This window comes from Nicotiana tabacum, chromosome 4 (genome assembly GCF_000715075.1).
Source record: "Nicotiana tabacum cultivar K326 chromosome 4, ASM71507v2, whole genome shotgun sequence".
NCBI lineage: Eukaryota > Viridiplantae > Streptophyta > Magnoliopsida > Solanales > Solanaceae > Nicotiana > Nicotiana tabacum.
Genome location: NC_134083.1, coordinates 90,178,704 through 90,202,041, shown reverse-complemented (window position 1 = coordinate 90,202,041; position 23,338 = coordinate 90,178,704). Strand labels below are relative to the sequence as shown.

General features: G+C 35.4%; 1 protein-coding gene across 1 annotated transcript; it reads left to right on the top strand.

Moving 5' to 3' along the window:
* The first annotated feature begins 22,468 nt into the window (after nucleotides 1-22,468).
* LOC107783967 (protein EARLY FLOWERING 4) lies at nucleotides 22,469-22,843 on the top strand. The gene has a single exon (XM_016604998.2). The coding sequence runs from the start codon at nucleotides 22,469-22,471 to the stop codon at nucleotides 22,841-22,843; it is 375 nt and encodes a 124-aa protein (XP_016460484.1).
* Nucleotides 22,844-23,338: the final 495 nt, after the last annotated feature.

The following is a 23,338-nucleotide window of genomic DNA, read 5'->3' as shown; positions in this document are numbered from 1 at the left end:
TTGTCTCAACATGATACCCATTTCGGCGGATATCTATAAAACTTAACAAGTTTCTTCGGGACTTGGAGGAGAACAATGCATTATTGATAATAAGTTTTGTTCCCTTAGACAGAAATACAGTAGCTCTTCTGGAGCCTTCAATCAAACTTATATTACCAGAAATTATTGAAACATTTACTTTTTCCTTATGCAAATAAGAAAAGTATTTCTGATCTTTGAATATGGCATGAGTTGTTCCACTATCAATTACACAAATATATTCATGATTGGTCTTTGATCCAAATACAATTTGAGGATTATCCATATTATTCAAAATGACATAAACAAAATAAATATAATAGTAAACATCATTTTCAAAGCATAACTTTTATTTATGTACAACAATTACATAGCCATGCTATCTACTACAAATAACAAAAATTAAAATATTTATATTTCTACAGATTCACTACCGATCACATGACTTGTTTCTCCTTCTGGGAGTGCAAAATAATCAGCTACATCCAAATGCATGAAGTCTAAATTATCTTCAGAAATAAAATTTGCTTCAGCATTTTTCTCCGTCTTCTTCAGGGAGGCTTGATACAGCTCAACCAGGTGCTTTGGCGTACGACAAGTACGTGACCAGTGCCCTTTTCCTCCACATCTATAGCATGCATTTTCTGGCTTTACTGCTTGCACCGCTTCATATTTTTCTTCCTTCCTTTTCCACTGCTGGTGGTGAGGAGGGTTCTTTGATGCATTGTTATTACCACGATTAGAGTTTCCTCCCCGACCACGACCATGACTGGGGCCACGTCCTCTTTCATGCTTAGCTTGGTGGAAGTTCGTCTCATTCACTTCAGGAAATAGACAAGAACCAGTAGGTCGGCTTTCATGATTTTTCATTAATAGCCCATTATATTGCTCGGCTACAAGAAGATGTGAGATAAGTTCATAATTCTTTTTGAATCCCATCTCTCGATATTGCTGCTGCAGGAGCATATTCGATGCATGAAAAGTGGTGAAAGTTTTCTCCAACATATCATGATCAGTAATATTATCACCACATAGTTTCAATTGAGAAATAATTCTGAACATAGCAGAATTATACTCATTGATAGATTTAAAATCTTGTAGCCTTAGATGAGTCCAATCATAACGTGCCTGTGGAAGAACGATCATCTTCAGGTGGTCATATATATCTTTCAAATTATTTCACAGTATGACTGGATCTTTAATAGTAAGATATTCCATTTTCAGGCCCTAATCAAGGTGATGGCGTAGGAATATCATTGCTTTGGCATGGTCTTGGTTTGATGCCTGATTTTTATCTTTGATGGTGTCTGCCAGACCCATCGCATCAAGATGAATTTCGGCATCAAGCATCCAAGACATGTAGCTTTTGGCCGATATATCCAGGGCTACAAACTCAAGTTTAGAAAGATTTGACATTATTTAGAAAAAGAAAGTTCGTACCTCTGATACTTTCAAAGTATTTTCTCGAGATGGCAGAGGCTCGTGCTGATAATGTGTTATAAAATAAAGACAGTAAAGTAAAGACAAGTATAGAGAGAAACTGATATATTATTCAAACTTTAAATTTATGTACATAATGAACTGAAAACTTCTCTATTTATAGAAGAAAGGAAAGCAGCTGTGAGGCTTTTCTTTAGCTGCTTGTAAGCTGTCTGCATGAGTTGCTTGCAACCTGCCTGTTTAATAAGAAGCTGATGCAAATCATTTCATTGAGCTGCTTGCAACCTGCTTGCATCAGCTGCTTGTAGATAAACTTCAACAGAGTACTAAATGGGTAATCTTCTTCAGGAAGATTATCTATAGCAGAGTAATAAATGGACATCCACAATATAATTATTTTCATAACATTCGTGAGTTCGCGCTACTATTTTTAGATTAACGCATCATCATTTTTGATGATTGCTAGCCAAGTAGATGGATGTTCTGTTTTTACCTCTCCTTGTACAATCCCTTCCTACATAAAATGATTATGTCTGTGTGCTTAGTTCTTTCATGGAAGATTGACTTATTACAATTTTGATTGCAGTCTTGCTATAGCACATCAACTCCACATGCAATTCCACATTAACTCCAAGTTCTCCAAACAACCCCACAACCTAAGTGATCTCTGCAATACATGAAGCCATGCTCCTGAACTATCCGCTTCAATTAAACTGTTGGAGATAATTTCTTACTTTTTTTACTTCTAGAATATCTGAGCATTCCAAACTTCACCAGGTATCTTGTGACTGATCTTCTTGCAAACAAGCTCCCTAATCAGAGTTCTATGGGCGAAAACTTCATTTTATGTGTTTGACCCGGTCAATGGCAATAAAGCCTCTGAAGGCTGTGACGTGTTGACCCAACTCCAAAAGATCGAGGTAAGATATGGAGGATAAAATGTTGTCGAAGGTCGAAATGGTTTAATAGAAGACGAGGAGAGGATGAGCATCCGCCTTTAGTAGGAAGTGACGACCGATATTAGGATTTGGATTTCCTAGAGACTATTATAATGAATATTCCTTTCTATTGTACTATATGAGGTTTTGAGGCACATGTGCTCTTATAAATAGGACGAGATGTAGATTAGAAAGGGGATTGGACATTTTGTAAAGAATTTCATCAATATTCTCTGTACAAGATTCTCACTTTATTAAATAGAAACAAAGCTTGACTTTATAGCTCCTTTCTTTTATTCCTCTCTCCCGATCCAAGAAGGATTGGAGTATAAAGTTTCTTATAATCATCCATCATTGTTAGAAAGACATAAATCTCATCTTTATCGGGTTGTCTTTATCTCTTTTACTATTTAAAAATTATTTATTATCATTTATTGCTATCCTTTACACTTCTAGATCTTTATTGCTTCATTATTATCTAGAGTTATCTTCTTTAGTGTTGCACTTTAACATACTTATCATAAAATACTAGATTTGTCCTTGAATATTGATATTGACTGTGATTAACCCCGATTTTATAGTAATTTAATTGTATAAAATCAAAATTTATTTTTTGGGTCATACAAGAGTCAAAGTAGGCAGTCAGCTTACTTGTGTTACCAGTAGGCATCAACAATCCAAGGCCAGGTTTAGATTTTACGTTTCTCACTACTCTAAGGGAAGCTTCCTTGTGTGAAACTTTGGAATAGTGCATAAATTGACTAGAAACCCGAACCACAAAATCTAAATCACGTCTAGTCATGGTGAGGTATACCAATCTGCCCATTAGTCTTTTATAAGCTCTAGGATCTTTCCACGTCCCATCTATGAGTTTAGTTTCATTCTTATTCAACTGTGATATTCCATAAAATGTCAATTTTTGATTAATCTCAAATGAAGTCCCAACAGTTTTTGCTCCACCTATTTCTGATTTAGAAATTTGTTCTAGAGCATATTCTTTTTTGCATATCACAATACCTGCCTTAGAAGTTAGACCTTGAAAACTCAATTCTCAGAAAGAATTTGAGTTTACCTAGATCCTTCATCTTGAACTTATGCTTCAGATCTTCCCTTGCATGGCACAATAGTTTATGATGGAAGCTTATGATCAACAAATCATCCACATATACTAGTATAGCTACTATATCATTTCTTGCCTCTTGGTAAATGAAGAATAATCAAAGTGACTCTATTGGAATCCATCTGCAACAAGGCTTTAATTTAGTTAGCTTTATGTTCCACTATTTTGGAGCCCGTCTAAGTGTAACGACATAGCCGGTCGTTTTAAGTATTGTAGCCTTGTTTCTTCATTTATTGCTTACTCTATATTTGTTTATTGTTATGTGACTTGCCGGCGTGGTTGGTTTAGTTCCAGGGATATTTCAAAATGAATTGGGACACTTGTCTCAATGTTGGAAGCCTAAGTTGAAAAAGTTGATCAGATATTGACTTATGTATAAATGACCTCGGAATGGAGTTTTGATGGTTCTGATAGCTCTGTAGGGTGATTTTGGACTTTGGAGTGTGTCCGGATATTGATTTGGAGGTTCGTAGGTTGTTTTGGCTTGAATTGGCAAACGTTAGAAAGTTGAAGGTTTGGAAAGTTGAGAAGTTTGACCAAGAGTTGACTTAATTATTACCGGGCTTGGAATTTTCTTTTTGAAAATTGGAATATGTCTGTTGTATCATTTATCACTCGTGTGCAAAATTTGAGATTAATTGGAGTTGATTTGGCATGTTTCGGCATTAGTTTTTGATGTTGGAAGATCAATAGTTCATTAGGCTTGAATTGAGGTGCGATTTATATTTTTTATGTTATTAGATATGATTTGAGGCCTCGACTAAGTTCGTATAATGTATTAGGATGTGTTGGGATATTTGGATGGGGTCCCGGGGGCCTCGGGTGAGATTCAGATTGATTCGTATTGAGTTATGGCCTTTTAGGACTACTGATCTAGTGTCTGGTGCAGCCTTCATCGCATTCGCGATGAAGGGATCGCTTCGCGTAGTGTTTCTTAGGTGCAGAAGGATTTTGTTCTTCACGTTCGCGAAGAAGGCCACGCATCCGCGAAGGTCTAGTGAGTTTGTCCATCGCGATGTGTAGAAGGATGAGGCCGGTTGTACACCAGGCATTTTAGCCTTTGCGTTCGCGGGAGAGGGGTCGCGTTCGCGTAGGCATTGGTCATGTGATCTTCGCGTTCTCGAGGAAGGTCTCGTGTAAGAAGAAATTTGGCAGCTGAGATTTTTTTGCTTTGCGAACGCGAGGCAATTTCCGCGTTCGCGAAGAAGGGCAACTGGGCAGCAGTATTTTATTTTCAAATCAAGGGTTTGGTTCCATTTTTCATATTTTGAGCTAGAGAACTCGATTTTGGGCGATATTTGAAGAGATTTTTAAGGAGTTGATTGACGTAAGTAATTCTAACTCGGATTTGATTATTATACATAAATCCATCATTATATTTACTATTTAATTAGTGTTTTGGGTTGAAAAATTTGTGAAAACTTCATAAGCTATATTTTGAGGATTTGAAAGGCGATCTGAGGTCGGAATTGAATAATTTTAGTATGGTTGGACTCGTTATTGAATGAGTGTTCAGATTTTATAAGTTTGGCCGGGTTCCTAGACTCGGGCCCGGGGGTTAACTTTTAAATTTGATTAAAGAACTTAGCTTTATTGTATGGAATCGATTCCTCTAGCTTGTATTGATTGTATTAAATTATTTGTGGCTAGATTCTAGTTGTTCGGAAGCCGATTCGCGAGGCAAGAGCTTGTTGGAGTTGTGATTTGCATGGTTTGAGTTAAGTAATACCTCTAAACTCGGCACTGAGGGTATGAATCCCTTAAATACATGTTATGTGATTTGTGTTGAGGTGATGCACATACTAGGTGACGGGCGTGTGGGCGTGCGCTGTGGTAATTGTGACTCGGTTGATTCTGTGAAATTGTGTAGTTATCAAATCTTGTTGCTATTCATATAATCCCGACGTGTTAGAGTAATTGAGCTGCGATCCATGTTAGAAATCATGCTTAGGCTATATGCTTATTTTGTTGGGATCCACTCAGGTCATTTCTGTTGTTGAGTTATTTGCTTAAATTGCAATTATGTACTCAGTCACATTCATCATTTGCATATCATATCTCAGTCTCTGTTATCATTTATTGTTACATCATGTTATCATTATTTGAGCTGATTGGCATGAGATTTGCGAGCCCCAGAGACTTGAGAAATTAATGACTAAGTTGGGGCCTCAGGGACGGCTTGTGAGTGATATTTATTGAATCGAGCTGCACGCCGCAACAGGCTTTATTGACACATTTATGAGATCGGGTTGCGCACTGCAGCATGCCATGTTGGATTATATTAGCGCTTGGGCTCCGCCCCTCCAAGGTCTGACATACTAGTAGTGAGGGCATATATCGGTGAATGCTGAGTGATTGAGTTTGCTCAGCGATTGAGTGTGCTAAGTGGTTGAGCGTGCTCAGTGAGATTGAATACTCTGAGAGCGTGAGTACATGAGTTTATCATTGTGATGCATTACATGTGACATGCATATTTGACATGTAGCATAGAGATGCGACATTTCTCATGCTGGCTATACGTGGCTTATTTTATCAGTATCGAGCTTAAATTATTGAACTTACAAGCATGTCTACATTTTTGTACTGTGTACTAATTGATTATAGGATTTTTTTGAGTTAATACTGTCATTTCCCTATTATATTGGTACTGTTATTATCTGGATTTGGACTGTACCTTTTTGAGCTCGTCACTACTTTCAGCCAAGGTTAGTCCTGTTACTTATTGAATACATTGGGTCGGTTGTACTCATACTACACTCTGCATTTCGTGTGCAGATCCAGGTACATCTGGACCCGGTGGTTGCTAGACTTGGAGCAGTATCTGCCAGGAGGCTATTGAGGTAGCTGCTATGACGCCCGCAGACCTCGACTCTCCTTCCTTTCAGTTTTATTCTGTACTGTTCTATTTTTCAGACAGTTGTATTGAAAATTTAGACTGTATTGACACTTAGTAGCTCATGTACTCGGTTACACCCGAATTTTGGGAGATTCTGTAGTTGACTCGCAGCTGTTATTATCGGTTATTTATGAGATTTTTCACTGTTAAACTTATTACATCATGCTTTTAATTTAAAATGCGTAGTTATTTTGTCATTGTCAGCTTTTCTAATACTGTGATAGGCACCATCATGACATGTTGAGATTTGGATTGTGACACTAAGGCCATAAAAAGACTTTTGTAGTTTCCAGTCCTTCTGAGATTTTCCTTGTCTAGAAAATCTTTCTGGAATATGCATATAAACCTTTTTCAGGAGATCTCGATTTAAGAATGTATTGTGGACATCCAACTGGCAGATCAACCACTATCTAGAAGCTACAAGTGCAATTATAATTCTCACACTGTCACCATCTTGGCAACGAGGAAGAAGGTCTCTGTATAATTTAGACCATCCTATTGATTGTAGCCCTTAGCAACTAGTTTGGTCTTGTATCTTTTCACTTCTCCTTGAGTTTTGTATATAATTTTGATAATTTGTTTACACCCAATAGGAACTTTACCAGGAGGTAAGTCTATAATTGTTCAGGTGTAATTATCTTCTAGTGCTACAATCTCAAGTTTTATAGCTGTTACCAGAGGCAGATGTAGTGAACAACTAACGGGTTCAACTGAACGCATAACTTATGCGGTGTAAAAATTTATATGTAAAAATTTATTAAAATTGTAAAAATAGTGTATATAAACCCATAACTTTAAAAATATAATGGGTTCAATGCTAAAAACATTAAAAGTTGAACCCATAAGATTTAAATCCTGGATCCGTCTCTGGCTGCTACATATTGAGGATAAACAACAGCCTCCTTAAAGGACCTTGGCTCTAAAGATATTGTGTAGGCAGACAAGGCTTTCTTATATAGGGATGTCACATGATTATAAGTATAGTAGGATGATAGGATATGTGAACGAATGCCCACGGGAATTATTTGCATAAATGACCATTTATGACCTACCAAATTAAAAAAAATAGCCCCCACTCTTAAATATTAAAAAAATTCACCCCTACCTTTTTTAAAACTAAATAGCCTCATCAACTCTAATTATTCTCTACATTCTCTCGTGAATTGCTATCAAATATTAGCTTTCAGTTGTTAGTTTTAATTTTATTTGTGGTACCAACTACCAGGTGCAAGTGTTCAAGTTTTAAAATTCATTTTAGGACTTCAAGTGTTCAAATTAGTGCGGCATTATGGTAGACTCGTTTCATATCTTTCTTGTCTTTGGTGTTTTAATAATTTATTCTCGTAATTTTTTGATTATTTTTAAATTATATTATTTAGTTATATTAGAAGCAGCTAAACGAGCTCTTAGTGGTAGGGATAGTAACTGTAAACAAAAGGTTCTACTTCTTGTACTAGTAATTCAAATAATTATACACATATTTTCCAAATATCCCTAATATAAATTTAGACTATCAACCGTTACAAAACAATTATGGTATAGATGATTATTTAAATAATTGATATTGTCGATATTATTGAGAAACCACCTATAAGTACTTCTAGTAGTCCTTTTGTAGATCAGTCGCAGCCGTCTCAAATTAGTATGGGCAACAGGTCTCCTTTAGTGCCCGCTGGAGGAGCTGAAGAAAGAAGAGCAAGTGTTGGAATTTTTTTTAAAGCCAATCCGAGATACTATTTGTGTAGCTGATTTTAAATATGAGACCGGGATCAGGCCATATCGAATCGAAAAATCGCACCAAATCGAAAATTCAAAACAAACCGATTAAAAAATCCGACTTGATTTGGTATTGAGTAAAATAAATCCGAACCAACCCGACATATAAATATATAATTTTTATATATACTTTTAAGATTTTATATAGAATTTTCTTTAAAAAATGTGTAGAAATATTTGGGATTCTTTTGCGAGATATAAATTTTAATAGAATATGAAGTACTCCATATTTATTGACCTTAAATAATGAGTTGTATGATCACTTTCTTATCAAGTGTTACTGGAATGCGTCTATCTCTTTGTTCTTCCATATTCATATCATATGTTAAGATCTATTAAATTCTTATATCTTTTTCAAATGTAAAGTGATTATTAATATTTATGTATCATATTGATTTTTATATTTAATTACTAAATTTGATTTAACCTGAAAGTGAATATCAACGAAAAATTATTGTCAGACGACTAAAAAAATAACTATTATGTGTTACTAATAGAATTCTCCTATAAGAATATTTTAAACGATAATATGTTTGTCAATTTTTTATATTTTTACTAAATATATATTTACTTATCAAATATTTAACAAAGTAAGATTGAAATAATATTTAAGTAATAAAAAATCCGAAAATCCAAAAAACCCGACAAAACCGATATAGTTGATTTAGTTTGGTTTTGATAAAAATCGAACCAACCCGATCCATGTACATCTCTAACCGGGGTAGTCAAGTGGATGAGCTCTTCATAGATACATGATGAATAAATATCTTATAGCATGGGGTGTTAGCGAAGATCCTGACTAAACAACCCTTAACCTAAGTACTGGCGGATTTGTCACGACCTCAAATTCCCTCCGTAGGAGGTCGTGATGGCACCCAGTCTCTAAGACTAGGTAAGACTATCAATACGGAATAATTATAAATATCTGAAATAAATAAATTACAATTCAAATAATTACAACTCCCAAAATCAGGTAGAAATAAGTCACAAGCTTCTAAAAATTTATTCTCAATGTCTCTATGTATCAAGGTCTAAAGAAAAATAAGAAAACAACATAAAAATGATAGAAGGGGACTCCGGAGTCTGCGGACGCTGGCAGATATACCTCGAAGTCTCCGTGCGCAGGTAACTCACTAACGTCTAGACTGGTAAGATGTACCTGGATCTGCACAAAAAGATGTGCAGAAGCGTAGTATGAGTACACCACAACGGTACCCAGTAAGTGCCAAGCCTAACCTCGGTAGAGTAGTGACGAGGTCAGGTGAGGCCCTACTGGAATATAATAATGGCATGGTAAAATATTTAACAATATAGTAAAATAAAATAATATTGAAAATGAATCAAGTAGTGTGTCACCATTTAATTAAGCAAAATAATGGCAAATAATATCTCGTGGAAACAAAACCGAATTTCCTTTCAACTTTAAGAAAATCACAACAAATAATCAAGGCAACTGCGGTCATAAATCAATATCAACAAGGGCACTCTCGAGGTGCAGCCTCGTAGTCCCAAATCATAAACAAATTTACAATATCTCATTCCTTATCTCACCGCGGGAGCCTTCACAATTTATTTGAAAGAAAATATTTTTTTCCGAAATAGCATCATGCGTTTTAGCCATCCTTATCACACCGCATGATTTCTAGTAGTTCCCTCTACTAGCCACGTTTATCAAGCCACTCTTATCTCACCGCATGCGTTTCAATACCTAAACCTTATACTACCACATGCATATCAATATCACAATATATCACAATTTGCACCTCAAGTGCTCAAAGAATGTAACTTGCCAAAATAATTCAACAACAATATTTTTTCACAATAAAGAGCTCACAGCTCATGCCAAAATAAATCATCAATAATATTTTTCCACAATAAAGAGCTCACGACTCCATCATAATGAGTATAAAAATCTTACAAAATATTCAAGGATAAATAATTCAGGAAAATAATATTTCAAAACCTTTAATACGTTGCTTCAATATCAAATTTAAAATGTCAAATACTTCATATTAATAATGTTTAATTTTAAAAAAATCACCCTTCAAATAATACACAGAATAAAAGAAACCAAGTTTCAACTAAACAAATATAACAATTAGCAGGAAAAGGTCAAACAAATTTAAGGTATATATCTCATATCAATGATGAAGAATATAACAAGATAAAATAATTTAATAAATGCGCAACAATGATCTACACAATTTAAAAATATAATCTTTCACATTTAGACCGTGTACACACTCGTCACCTCATGTACACGACTTTTAACACATTTCAATAATCACATTAATATCAATTATAGAGGAAATTTCCCCCACACAAGGTTAGACAAGTCACTTACCTCGACTTGCTCCAATTTAACCAAGTAGTATGCTTTTTCCTCGATTTTCCGATTCCGATTGATTCGTATCTAGTCATAATTAATTCGATACAGTCAACAAAAATTATAGAATCAATTCCATAAGAAAATACTATATTTTTCAATAAAATCCGAAATTAACTCAAAAATAGCCCGTGGGGCCCACGTCTTGGAATTTGCCGAAAGTTACGAAATATGAACGCCCATTCAACTACGAGTCCAACCATACCATTTTTACAAAAATTCGACATCAACTTGACCTCCAAATCTCAAATTCTCATTTTGAAATACCTAGGCCCAAATCCTCTAATTTCACCTCAAAAACATGTAATCTATTCGAAATATTCAATAATAATCCAATATAATTGACTAACAATGATCACATGTGACTTACCTCAAGTTTTTCCGTGAATTCTCTCTAAAAAATCGGCCAAAACCGTGTTGAAAATGTCCAAATGACAAAAATATCGAAATCCCTCTGTTTTTATAATCTGGTCAGTGCTTTCGCACATGCGGACAAAATTCTCGCACCTGCGGTCTCGCATCTGCAAAAATTGCTCAGCCCAGCTGCCTTCGCTTCTGCGAGCTTTGGACCGCATTTGCACCTTCGCAGGTGCGGAAAATTCCATCGCACCTGCGGACCTGCCCGCACCTGCGCCCCTTCCTCTCGTTTCTACGCAAGCGCTTCTGCGCAACATGAGCTGTATCTGCGACTCCAACTGGGCAGCCCTTCGTCCGCTTTTGCGAGCCACAGCTCGCTTGTGCGATCCGCACCTGCGGTCAGTGCCTCCGCAGGTGCGATGACACCAGAAGCTGCAAATTTCAGAATTTTTCTAAGTCCAAAAATTGATCCGATTTCAATCTGGATCGCACTCGTGGTACTCGGGACTCCGTTCGAAAATATCAACAAGTCCTAAATCATCATACGAACTTAGTCGAGTCTTCAAATCACATCCAACAACTCTAAAAACACGAATCACACATAGATTCAAGCCTAATAAATCTTAAGAATTTCCAACTTCTACATTCGATGTCAAAACCTATCAAATCAAGTCCGATTGACCTCAAAATTTGTACACAAGTTATAAATTATAATACGGAGTTGTTGGAATCATCAAAATTCTATTCCGGGGTCGTTTGCACATAATTCGACATCCGGTCACTATTTGAATTAAAACTTTTAATTTTTCTTCAAAATTTTATATCTCGGGCTAGGTACCTCGGAATTTGATTTCGGGCATACGCCCAAGTCTCAAATCACGATACGGACCTACCGAAACTTTCAAAATACTGATCCGAGCCCATTTGCTAAAAATATTGATCAAGGTCAACTCAGTTGAGTTTTAAAACTCTAATTCACATTTTAATTTATTTTTCGCATAAAAACTTTCCGAAAAATTTTACGAACTGTGCACGCAAGTCGAGTAATGATAAATAGTAATTTTTGAGGTCTTAGAATACAGAATTAATTATTAAATTTAAAGATAAAATTTTGGGTCATCACAAGATTACATGATAAATATAACGAAAAAGAGCCAAATATATCCCTATATTATGAGAAAATATTTAAATATACCATTCGTTATACTTTGGATCCAAATATACCGTTGTCGTAATGCTATTGGTTCAAATATACCCCTCTTCCGTTAAGTTTTTTCCAGGTGGACATCCAATACTACGTGACACTTGACATTTTATGATGTGGATGCCACGTGGCATGCCACCTCAGCGCCCCTAACCTATTTTATCCCTCCCTTCTATTTTTGTTTTCCACCACTAAAATTGTTTTCCCCTCTTCTACCATTGTCGTATAATCGCCACCATGAACAATATTGATTTTCAGCTAGTCAACTCAGACCAAATCACAATATCTTAACAATATGAGACTGAATCCCGCCCATGTTTATGCTTTGAGCACCTGGTCTGCAAAAAATAACTCCGTACTTCAATTAGTCACCCCAATATCATGCACACTAGTAGTACATAAAAAGATTATCTAATTTCTCGAGAAAGAAAACTTTACCTGAAATTCAAGAAGCTTCGGATTATACAGAACCCAATACTAGCGATGAGTGGAGAAACAAATATATATAAAAGACTAAACTTTGAAAACAATATTGTTCATGGTGGCGGTAATGGTGGTAGATAGGAAGAAAATCTTAGTGGTAGAAAAAAAATAGAAGGAAGGAGCAAAATGGGTTAGGGGCGCTGAAGTGACATGCCACGTGGCATCCACCTCATTAAATGTCAGTGCCACATATGATTAGATGTGCACTTTGAACAAACTTAACGGAAGAGAGGTATATTTGAATCAATAGTATAATAATAGGGGTATATTTGGACCCAAAGTATAATAATGAGTATATTTAAACCTTTTCTCGTATTATAGGAATATATTTGAACCTTTTCCATAAGGGATATTTTCATTCCTATACACTATTTGAAACTTTATTACGAAAAATGTTCATGTTTTGGTATTTACCCGACCTAAACACATTTTAGTTACAAAATATTTACAATCCACCTTAAAAGGCTCTCAATCCATTATTTGTGCCTTCAATTAAGGTATTTAGTTACACTCTTTTCCTTTTTTCTCTTCCCTCTCCTCTCTTTTCTCCGAACAGAGTTTAAGTGTGATAGAAATTGCCAGATTTCTATCACAATTTAATTGGTGATGTTTGGGTTTGTTACGTACGACAAAACGAGGAAAGATGCGTGGTTCTTTAATAATGCTTCTTTTTCTTTTTTCTTTCTGGTTAATTGCTACTCAATTTGGAAGGATTGGCTTTTGGATTGTTTGTTGTGTGCAAGTTTCTAATATAGAGCTAAGAAAATTGTGTTGTACAGCATAACTTGCTCAAAAGTTGTACAAAAAATAATATGCACTTATATTGTTCTACGTATAAAGAAAATAATGACGATTTAGACTTGAAGCATAAATCCGTTTTCCCATAGACTAATGGTCCTTTACACCAAAAACTAAGAAATATAAAGTAAAAAATCAAACAATGCTACACCAACGTTCGTACATTATTTCTACCCAGTTATATATAACTATAATATCATACAACTTAATTATAATTTTTATATAAATTTTATATAATATATTTTTTGTATATTTTGTATCTGATTTATACATAGTAAAAATAAATTTCATACAGCTAATTATATATTATACAACTTATCTTCAACTTTCATACATTATTTCTACTCAATTATATACAACTACAATATCATACCACTTAAATATAATTTTTATACAAATTTTATACAATATGTCTTTTGTATATTTTGTATCTGATTTATACATAGTAAAAATAAATTTTATACAACTAATTATTTATTATACAACTTATCTACAACTTTCACACATTATTTCTACCCAGTTATATACAATTACAATATCATACCATGTAAATACAATTTTTATACAAATATTGTTCTACTTTCATACAATATTTAAATAAAAAAATATATATAAACAACAGAATACAATTTTTCTACAATTTACTACAACTTTACTACAATTTCGTAAGTATAATGTATGTCTTCTTCTTCTTTTTCTTCTTCTTCTTCACACTCTCAAAATTGAGATATAAACTCCAAACAATACTCCCAATTGATTGCAACAACACCCAATCCAAACAAATAATGATTTTTAAAAATTCAAATTTGAATTCAAAGCTTCAAAGCTTTTTAATGGCTGTCAATGGTGGAATTGCTGCTGTCTTACTAGAATTAGGGCTGATCTTCGAAAGTATTTTCTTCTTCATTGAAAGTTGAGCAAGCAACATACCTTAATGGATGTGTGTGGTAGAGTATTTAGAGCTTGAATCTATAAAAATGGAGAGGGATTTTTGAAGAGGAGTGAAAAAATGTAGGAAATTTTTTGAAGAAGAGTGAAAACAGGTGGAGTGAGATACTGAAGATACGTAGGGGGCGGAGAGAGAAACGTGGGGGGAGTGAGATTTAGAGTGATTTTGGGATTTAATTATTATCATTAAATGCCTAAAAATGTACATAATTGGTAATTTTATATATATTATGTAATTAGATTAAAACTTGAGTAGAGAGGATAATAAAATTTGAAATAGTGTATAGGAATATAAAAATTCCAAGGTGAAATGAGTTCAACTTTTCCCATAACAACCTCTTAAAAACCGCCCGGGACCGACCCAACACGAAACCTTCCGGGTCATCTTTTCTTTGAACCGGCGAGACACTATGTACTGCACCGCCTCATTTTTGTTTCTATGTTGTAATGCTATTCATTTTTATCATTTGTGCCACTATAGTTTTTAACACATCATTATCAGGAGTAAAATTTATTTCCACTACGGTACCTTTTCTCTTATTATTGAAACTTGAAATCAGAAATCTTATATTTTTAATAAATTCACTCCTAAATGAAAATGATATTGATTAGAAAAGACTCAATTTAAGTTATATATATATATACTAATATTAAAATTGTTTTTTGCACCATCAATGTTATTTAACGTCTTATATATGCAAGTCACGTGCTGTTTATTTTAGAACAAATTAATTAATAATATTGAATAGATTTAATTAGCTGCAATTACATATTAAACAATTTAATTATATAAATAGCTTTTACACAGAATGAAATAAAAAAAGTAATGGTCAAAACTTCTCCATGGGAGGAAAGAGAAGTGCGTACGGTTATCGTTGATAGCTAAGTTGATATTTTTCCTATGATTCCTCCCTATGGCAAAGGAAAACCTTTATTCTGGATTGAATTTGTGCTAGTATTGTTGAGATACAAGCAAATGATATCTCTTAATTAATTGGGATAATTTCTTTCTTTTACTATTGGGCCCAGAAGCCCACATTGTATTTATTTTAGTGTGTAGTGTAATTAGTGGACTGACCCACTTATAGATAGGAGGAACAAAATATTTTGTAGGGCTAGATTTTCATTTTCGGACTTTTGAACAAAATAGAAAACCTAGAAGCTTCAGTCTCTCTCTCTGAATTCACTATGAACTCAAATAATCTTCAGTGATTTAGCTCGTCAATCAAGTTTTAACATGGTATTAGAGCCCAGATCTGGATAGATTGGGTAATTACCTCTCGTCCGATATTACCCTCACACATTTTCATCGGAGTTTTGAGGTTCCGCTGCTGCTTCGCGATTCTGAGCTTTTTCGACGAGTTTTTCATCACTGTTTTGAGTTTTTCCGGTGTTGACGACGACTGTTGATTGATCGAACTTATTTTGATATTATCTGAGGCGTCTTTCTCAACCTAAGGTTTGGTGATTTCTGAAACTGCTCATTCAGCTAGGTTTTGCTCGTCCTTGCCACTGATTTTGTTTTACAAGGCCGTTGTTCCTTCCGGTCGCGAAGAAAATTTGGTAACTCTAGTTATCTCTCCTCATTGTTTGTTTGTGTGCGTATCTTTTCATGATTAATTGTGTACAAAATACCGAATGATGATTCCACATCTGCGTTACTAACTGCTCGTTCTAATACTTCTCGTTCTGTTTTTCATGAGGATGATTATACACATCCATGTCATCTTTTTTATGTGCATCCGTCTGATTTTTGGGGTCTTCTTTAATTTTTGTACCTTTTGATGGTACTGGGTATGTGAGTTGGAGACGAACCATCCTTGTGGCCTTATCTGTTAGAAATAAACTGGATTTCATTAATGGATCTTCAGTTAAGACTCCTGATAGTTCTCCCTTGGCGAGACAGTGGCAGAGGTGTAATAATTTGGCTGTCTCATGGTTAACCAACTCCCTGTCCAAAGACATTGCTCGTAGTGTTGAGTACTCTGAACTTGCCAAAGATATTTGGAGTGAGTTGGAGGAAAGATATGGTCAAGCAGAAGCTGCAAGGGTATTTGAGCTTAAGAAAGAACTTGCTCACATCTCACAAGGATCACTTGATATTGCTTCATATTTCAACAAAATCAAGCAATTGTGGGATGAAATTGATGCCTTGTCAATCAGTAAAGTCAGGTCCTGTAGCAATTGTGGTTTCAAATCTGATTATCAGAAAGATGATGATGTTCAAAAGGTATATCAATTTTTGATGGGTCTAAATGATATATATGTGCAAACTAGAAGCAATATATTCATGATTAAGCCTTTTCCATCTGCGAGCACTGTCTATAATATATTGTTGTCAGATGAAAAGCAGAGGCAGGTTTCTACCTCTCCTCAGTTTCTCCCTACATCTGCCTCTTTCCATGCTCGGGGTGTCTAAGCAAGGTTTTCCTTCCAGAGTCAATTTTGATACTCAAAGAGCCCTAACATGCAAATATTGTAAGAAATCAGGTCACACCATTGACAAGTGCTACAAGTTACATGGGTATCCTTCAAATTTTAAGTTCACAAAAGGGCCTGGCAGTAGGAAAACTGCAGCTCATGTTGAAGTGAACTCTCCTTGCCCTCCTACTAATGTGGATTCTAGTGTGGTTCCTGATTCTGTCAAGTATCTAAATCTAATAATGCTTCAATGGTTCCTAGTTTAACACAAGATCAATTCTCCCAGCTGATGACGTTACTACAACAATCTCATGTATCTGCTGATTCCTCCTCTACTCCCACTCTGATGGCTTCTGCTAACTTTGCTGGTAAGCTGTTATCAAAAAGTATTCTGCTCAAGTCATGCATGTTTTCACAAGTAGATAGTTTTGTTTGGATAATAGACTCTGGAGATTCTGACCACATGACTTCTCATAAGGATTTACTTTTTAATCTGAAAACACTACCTATACCTTGTTTAGTTTCTCTACCAAATGGATACAAAGTCAAAGTTCATTTAGTAGGATCTTTGACCTTGTTTCCAAATTTCACAATTCATCTTGTTCTTTATGTTCCTTTTTTTTAATATAATCTTATTTCATTCATAAGCTGTTAGAACAATATAATAGGATTGTTCTGTTACCAGAACTCTTTTTGCTATACAGGCCCCTTCTATGAAGATGCCTCTGGTTCTTGGTAAACTGGACCACAATCTCTACAAGCTCCTACTTCCTCCTGTTGCTTCTCCCAGTACTACATCCAGTTACTCTTCTAGTATTACTTCCCCTGTTATTCTCCCTGTTATTTCCCATGTTTGTGTTTTCCATGAGATACAAGCAAATATAAAGAATGTCAATGTTGCTGATGCTGATGAAACACATGTAAATACTGATGCAATGCAATTCTAAATAATATCAATAAAATGGATGTGGTTTGGCATTATAGGTTTGGGTATATTCCTTTTTCTAGAATGAAACATATCTCTATGCTTGGTTCGCAGTTATCTTCCAAATAGTCTTTTTCTTTCCCAATATATCCACTAGCCAGACAAACAAGATTACCATTTTCTGATAGTAGTATACAATCCACAAGGCCTTTTCAGTTGATCCACATTGACACCTGGGGTCCATATCACTCTCCTACCTATATTGGCTTCAAATATTTTATGACCATTGTTAATAACTTTTCAAGAGCCATTTGGACCCACCTAATGGGAGCCAAAAGCAATGCTTTTGACCTCTTAAAAGCCTTCATTGCTATGGCTGAAACTCAATTCCAATTGAAAGTTCAACATGATAATGCCTTAGAGTTGGGATCCAGCACTCTTGGATCAAATTTTTTTTTTCTGAGAAAGGTATATTGCATCAGACAACATGTCCTCACACTCCACAACAAAATAAAGTTGTGGAAAGGAAACACAGACATCTTTTAGAAACTGCTAGAGCTCTTTTTTTTCAATCTGGTCTTCCTCTTAGATTTTGGGGAGACTGCATACTCACAGCCACCTACTTGATAAATAGGTTTCCTTCTAGGGTAATAAAGGACAAGAGTCCCTATGGGATCTTATATAACAAATTCCCTACATACTCAAATCTTTGAGCTTTTGGCTGCTTATGTTACTTAACTATTCCAAAACCTCACAGAGACAAACTGCAGCCTAGGGCCATTCCCTGTGTGTTCATTGGTTATCCCTTTGGGAAGAAAGGCTATAAGCTGTATGATTTACATAATAATGTCTATCTTATCTCCAGAGATATTATATTTCATGAACATGTTTTTCCTTTTGTTAAATCTGGATCTTCTTCCCCTACCATGTCAAATTTGCCATTTTCTGCCTGCTTTGATCACACTGTTAAGCAACATTCTTCACTCTCCCATGATCTATTTTACCCTATCCCATCAGCAACATCCCATGCTTCTCCTCATCCCTCTAATCCTGCTCCTTTTGATTCTGCAATACCTCTGAACAACATCTTTAATCTCCCTGTTTCTTCTAGTCCCAACTCTCCTACTTCCTATAATCTCCCTTTTTCTTTATCTGAATCTGATTTCCCTCCTTTAAGGAGATCATCTAGGACTCACAATCTTCCTTCTTATATGCAGAATTATGTCTGTACTCTCCCTAATCCTAGCTCCAGGTCTGCTAATTCAACTGTTGTGTCTACTTCTAGTGAGCATTATGCATTTGAGCCTACTACTTATTCTCAGGCAGCAGTTATCCCTGAGTGGCAGAATGCTATGAGAAAAGAGTTTGAGGCATTGGAGACTAATGGTACTTAGGACATAGTTGAGTTACCCAAAGGCAAGAAACCAATTGGCTGCAAATGGGTATACAAAATTAAGTGCAAAGCTGATGGGAGTATAGAAAGATATAAAGCTAGGCTTGTGGTTAGGGGTGATACACAAGTTGAAGACATAGATTTTCATGAAACCTTTTCACCTATAGTTAAAATGTCTAATGTTAAAACTTTGATTGTTGTAGCTGTTAAAAGAAATTGGCCACTTTTCCAACTAGATGTTAATAATGCTTTCTTGCATGGGGACTTAGATGAAGAAGTTTTTATGAAGCTCACATCTGGTCTTTCAATATCTACTGCATCTTCTGCTTCTACTTCCACTCCTTTGGTCTATAAACTGAGAAAATCTTTGTATGGTTTGAGACAAGCTTCAAGGCAATGGTGTGCCAAGTTGTCTCAATCTTTGTTCTCTAGAGGTTATGTGCATTCTTTCAATGATTATTCACTTTTTACTAAGGGTTCTGGTGATGCCTTAGTACTCTTAGTGGTACATGTTGATGATATCATCATCACTGGGACATATATGTGTGAGATTGATGTTGTGAAAAGCTTCCTCCATGATCAATTTAAGATTAAAGATTTAGGCCATCTTAACTATTTTCTGGGTATTGAAGTGTTGTATTCTGAGGGTGGGGTGTTGATGCATCAGAAAAAATTTGTGCATGATCTTCTCAAAGAGCTCCACTCCTATGATTTTTCTTCAGTTATATCTCCCCTTGAGATGCATGACAAGTTGCAGGCTGATCATGGTGATCCCCTGCCCAATCCTGAGACTTATAGGTGTTTAGTGGGTAAACTCAATTTCTTAACCCATACAAGACCTGATATTTGCTTTGTAGTGCAACATTTAAGTTACTTTATACAGAAGCCTTGCCTTCCTCACATGCAAGCTGCTTTACGTTTGCTCAGGTATTTCAAGGGTACTCTTGATTTTGGGATTTTTCTACAGTAAGTTTCCCGATCTTTCTCTCAGTGTATATTGTGATAGTGATTGGGGTTCTTGCCCGGACAGTAGCAAGTCCATCACTGGGTTTTGCATTCTATTAGGGGGATGTCTTGTCGGCTGGAAGTCCAAGAAGTAATCTGTAGTCTCTTTGTCATCTGCAGATGCCGAATACAGGTCTATGAGTAAGGCCACTGCTGAAATTACTTGGGTTTGCAGGCTTCTTTCTGATTTTGATATTGTCTTTTCTTCTCATGTTACTCTGTTTTGTGATAACCAGGCAGCCATCCACATTGCTAAGAACCCTGTCTTCTATGAGCGCACCAAGCACATTGAGTTAGATTGTCATTTTGTTCGCACCAAGTTGAATGAAGGTCTGCTTCAGCTACTTCACACTTCCAGTGCCAATCAACTTGCTGATATGTTCACTAAACCGTTGGGGGGAGCTATTCTTCATCTGCATCTTCACAAGTTGGGGGTTATCTCACCCTCCAACTTACCGGGGAGTGTTGAGATACAAGCAAATGATATCACTTAACCAATTGGGCTAATTTCTTTCTTTTACTATTGGGTCCAGAAGCCCACATTGCATTTATTTTAGTCTGTAGTGTAATTAGTGGACTGGCCCACTTATAGATAGGAGGAACAAAATATTTTGTAGGGCTAGATTTTTATATTCGGACTTTTGAGCAAAATAGAAAACCTAGAAGCTTCCGTCTCTCTCTCTGAACTCACTATGAGCTCAAATAATCTTCAATAATTTTGCTCGTCAATCAAGTTTTAACAAGTATAATTGTGACTTGCACTTTTTCAGAATTTTTAATGAGGTCCAACAACAAACCACGATAAGATATTTCAACTCAATTAACCTCCTTCCACTAAGTACGACCAATATCTGATCTGCAGATATGTACAAACTCTTGTATTTTCACTAGCCTGATCTCTGTATTAAGCACAAAAACATGCAGACTTATATCAAACACTTCTGTTTCATGGTTTAGTAAGAAGCTGTAACAATCCTATTCTAGTTTGGTTCGCTTATAGCTCAGCGTGTCAATTTGTAGGGAGCACCAGAATATGATTCCTAGTGAAATCACACAATTTATAATTTTCTTATGAATTATGTAATATCAATATGGATTATAGACGTACACTATAAAAGAAACACCAGAGATTAGAATTCTAGTAATATTTTTGTTCTAAAATATGACTAACAAGTGTATGAGGCGAGAACAACCCTCGAGAGAATCTAGGATTAATTAGGAAATTTTGAGGATTTACATTACGAATTACACACAATTGCACAATAAACTATGGGAAGAGCCCCATATGTTTGGTTTTGTGCGGCCGGGGAATACAACTGACACTTAAAGCATAGGTCTGGTAGAACAAGAGCCTAAATGCCCAATAAAGTGTTACGAGTGCCTCGCCCCGGAGTAAGTCCTTATCATTCCTAATTCTCCCTTTTAAAAACATCGTTTAACCACATGAGATTGTTCAGTAAATACGGGCCGAGTCCCTATCTGTTTGCAACATTGTGTACGCGGTACGCCACTTTCAGATTTCTGTTTCTACATTGTCAAATATAACAATTTAGCACCTTATTATTTGAGTTAATTTTTAACATGTCAATTTTCAGGACTAAAAATGACTGCCACTGTACAATAGTTTTCTGTTAATTGTTGAAATTTACAGTCTTTATTTTTAAACAATTCACTCCTTTTTAATTAAAATTAACTATTGATCAATGAGAAAAGGAAAATGAAAAGCGGTTCTCAAACGCAAGAGAGTTAACATCATTTTCCTCTTTCAACTTTATTTTTATTTAAAAATATATATATATATATATATATATATATATATATATATATATATATACATATTTTCGTGTTTATCTCAATTGAACATTTTAAATACTTATTTTACCTTCTAAATTATCAATATTTATGTTTTTTAACTCTACTTTTTCGTGAAGTGGTCTCTAGATATTTTTCCTTTGATTCTCCTATACCTTTTTCCTTTATTCGGAATTGAGCTCTCTAGAAATTCTAATCTTTTGCACATTTTTATTTTCTTAACGCAGTCCAATAACAATCAAAGATAAGATATTTTTACTCCATTAACTTATCCCGATTCTCCTTCCAAGAGCGTGGCCTAGAAGCCAACACTTTTAATTTTCCACTCCTGCCCTACTCACATCATGTCATCTCTGTTTGACATGCAACCAAGCACGAGTAATATCTAATCTGCAGATATTTACACACTTTGTATCTTCACTTCCTTGACCTCTATATAAAGCACAAGAAGCAAGCAGAACTGTATCAAACACTTGTACATCTTCCAAGACAGAAGGAAACCGGTCTCATCATTTCCATTTCTTTATCAATTATTCTTGAACTACAAGATGGAAGACAGTTCAAATCTCAATCGCCACCGTCAATCCTTGGAAAAATGCCGCTCCCGTAATTCTGCAGCCACCACTAATAATTGCCGCAGCCACCAATATAGGGATGACGACTTTAGTATCGAAAAAGGTGACTCTGAGACGTGGAATAGTTTTTCAAACAAATACAGACAAGTGCAATCGGTGTTGGATCGAAATAGATTACTGATTCAACAGGTTAACGAGAACCATCAATCAAGAACGCACAATAGTATGGTGCAGAACGTGGGCCTAATTCAGGAGCTGAACGGAAACATATCAAAGGTTGCTTCTCTCTATTCTGATTTCAATACCGACTTCAGAACCATGGTTCATCAGCGGAAGAACGGCGTTTGAGAGCCACTACAGAGGCCTTTTAATATTTAATCTATATTCAATAATGTATTAACTTCCTTTCTCTCTCCAGCTAATTGGATTAAAAATTCTGGGTTGAAATATCGGAAATAACTACTCTCAGTACACTCACACGTACTGTAAGTCTATCTAGCAGCCATGATCTCAAGATCACAAAACCCTCCAGTAGCTCAAAACTAATATTTGTCATATATTCATGTAAACCCCAGATGGTAATCACTAATCCAAACAAAAACCACACCCAAAAATTCACAAACTCAAGCAACCAAAGTGCCACAAAACTACCGGATTCAAGTGAAACCCAACTGTGTTTAACCTAAAATTAGACTAATAGGTTAAATCAATTAAATTTATATTTTAGAGCACCAACAACCGATTTAATTCACTTTTCCAAATAAGAACAGTATGAAATAATGTAAACGATGACAAAATAGCAAAATAATAAAGTAAAAGAGAAGAGAATTCTTATTGACTAGA

What these genes read in the sequence shown, in the direction of transcription:
- LOC107783967 (XM_016604998.2), top strand. Translation starts at nt 22,469, where the DNA reads ATGGAAGACAGTTCAAATCTCAATCGCCACCGTCAATCCTTGGAAAAA.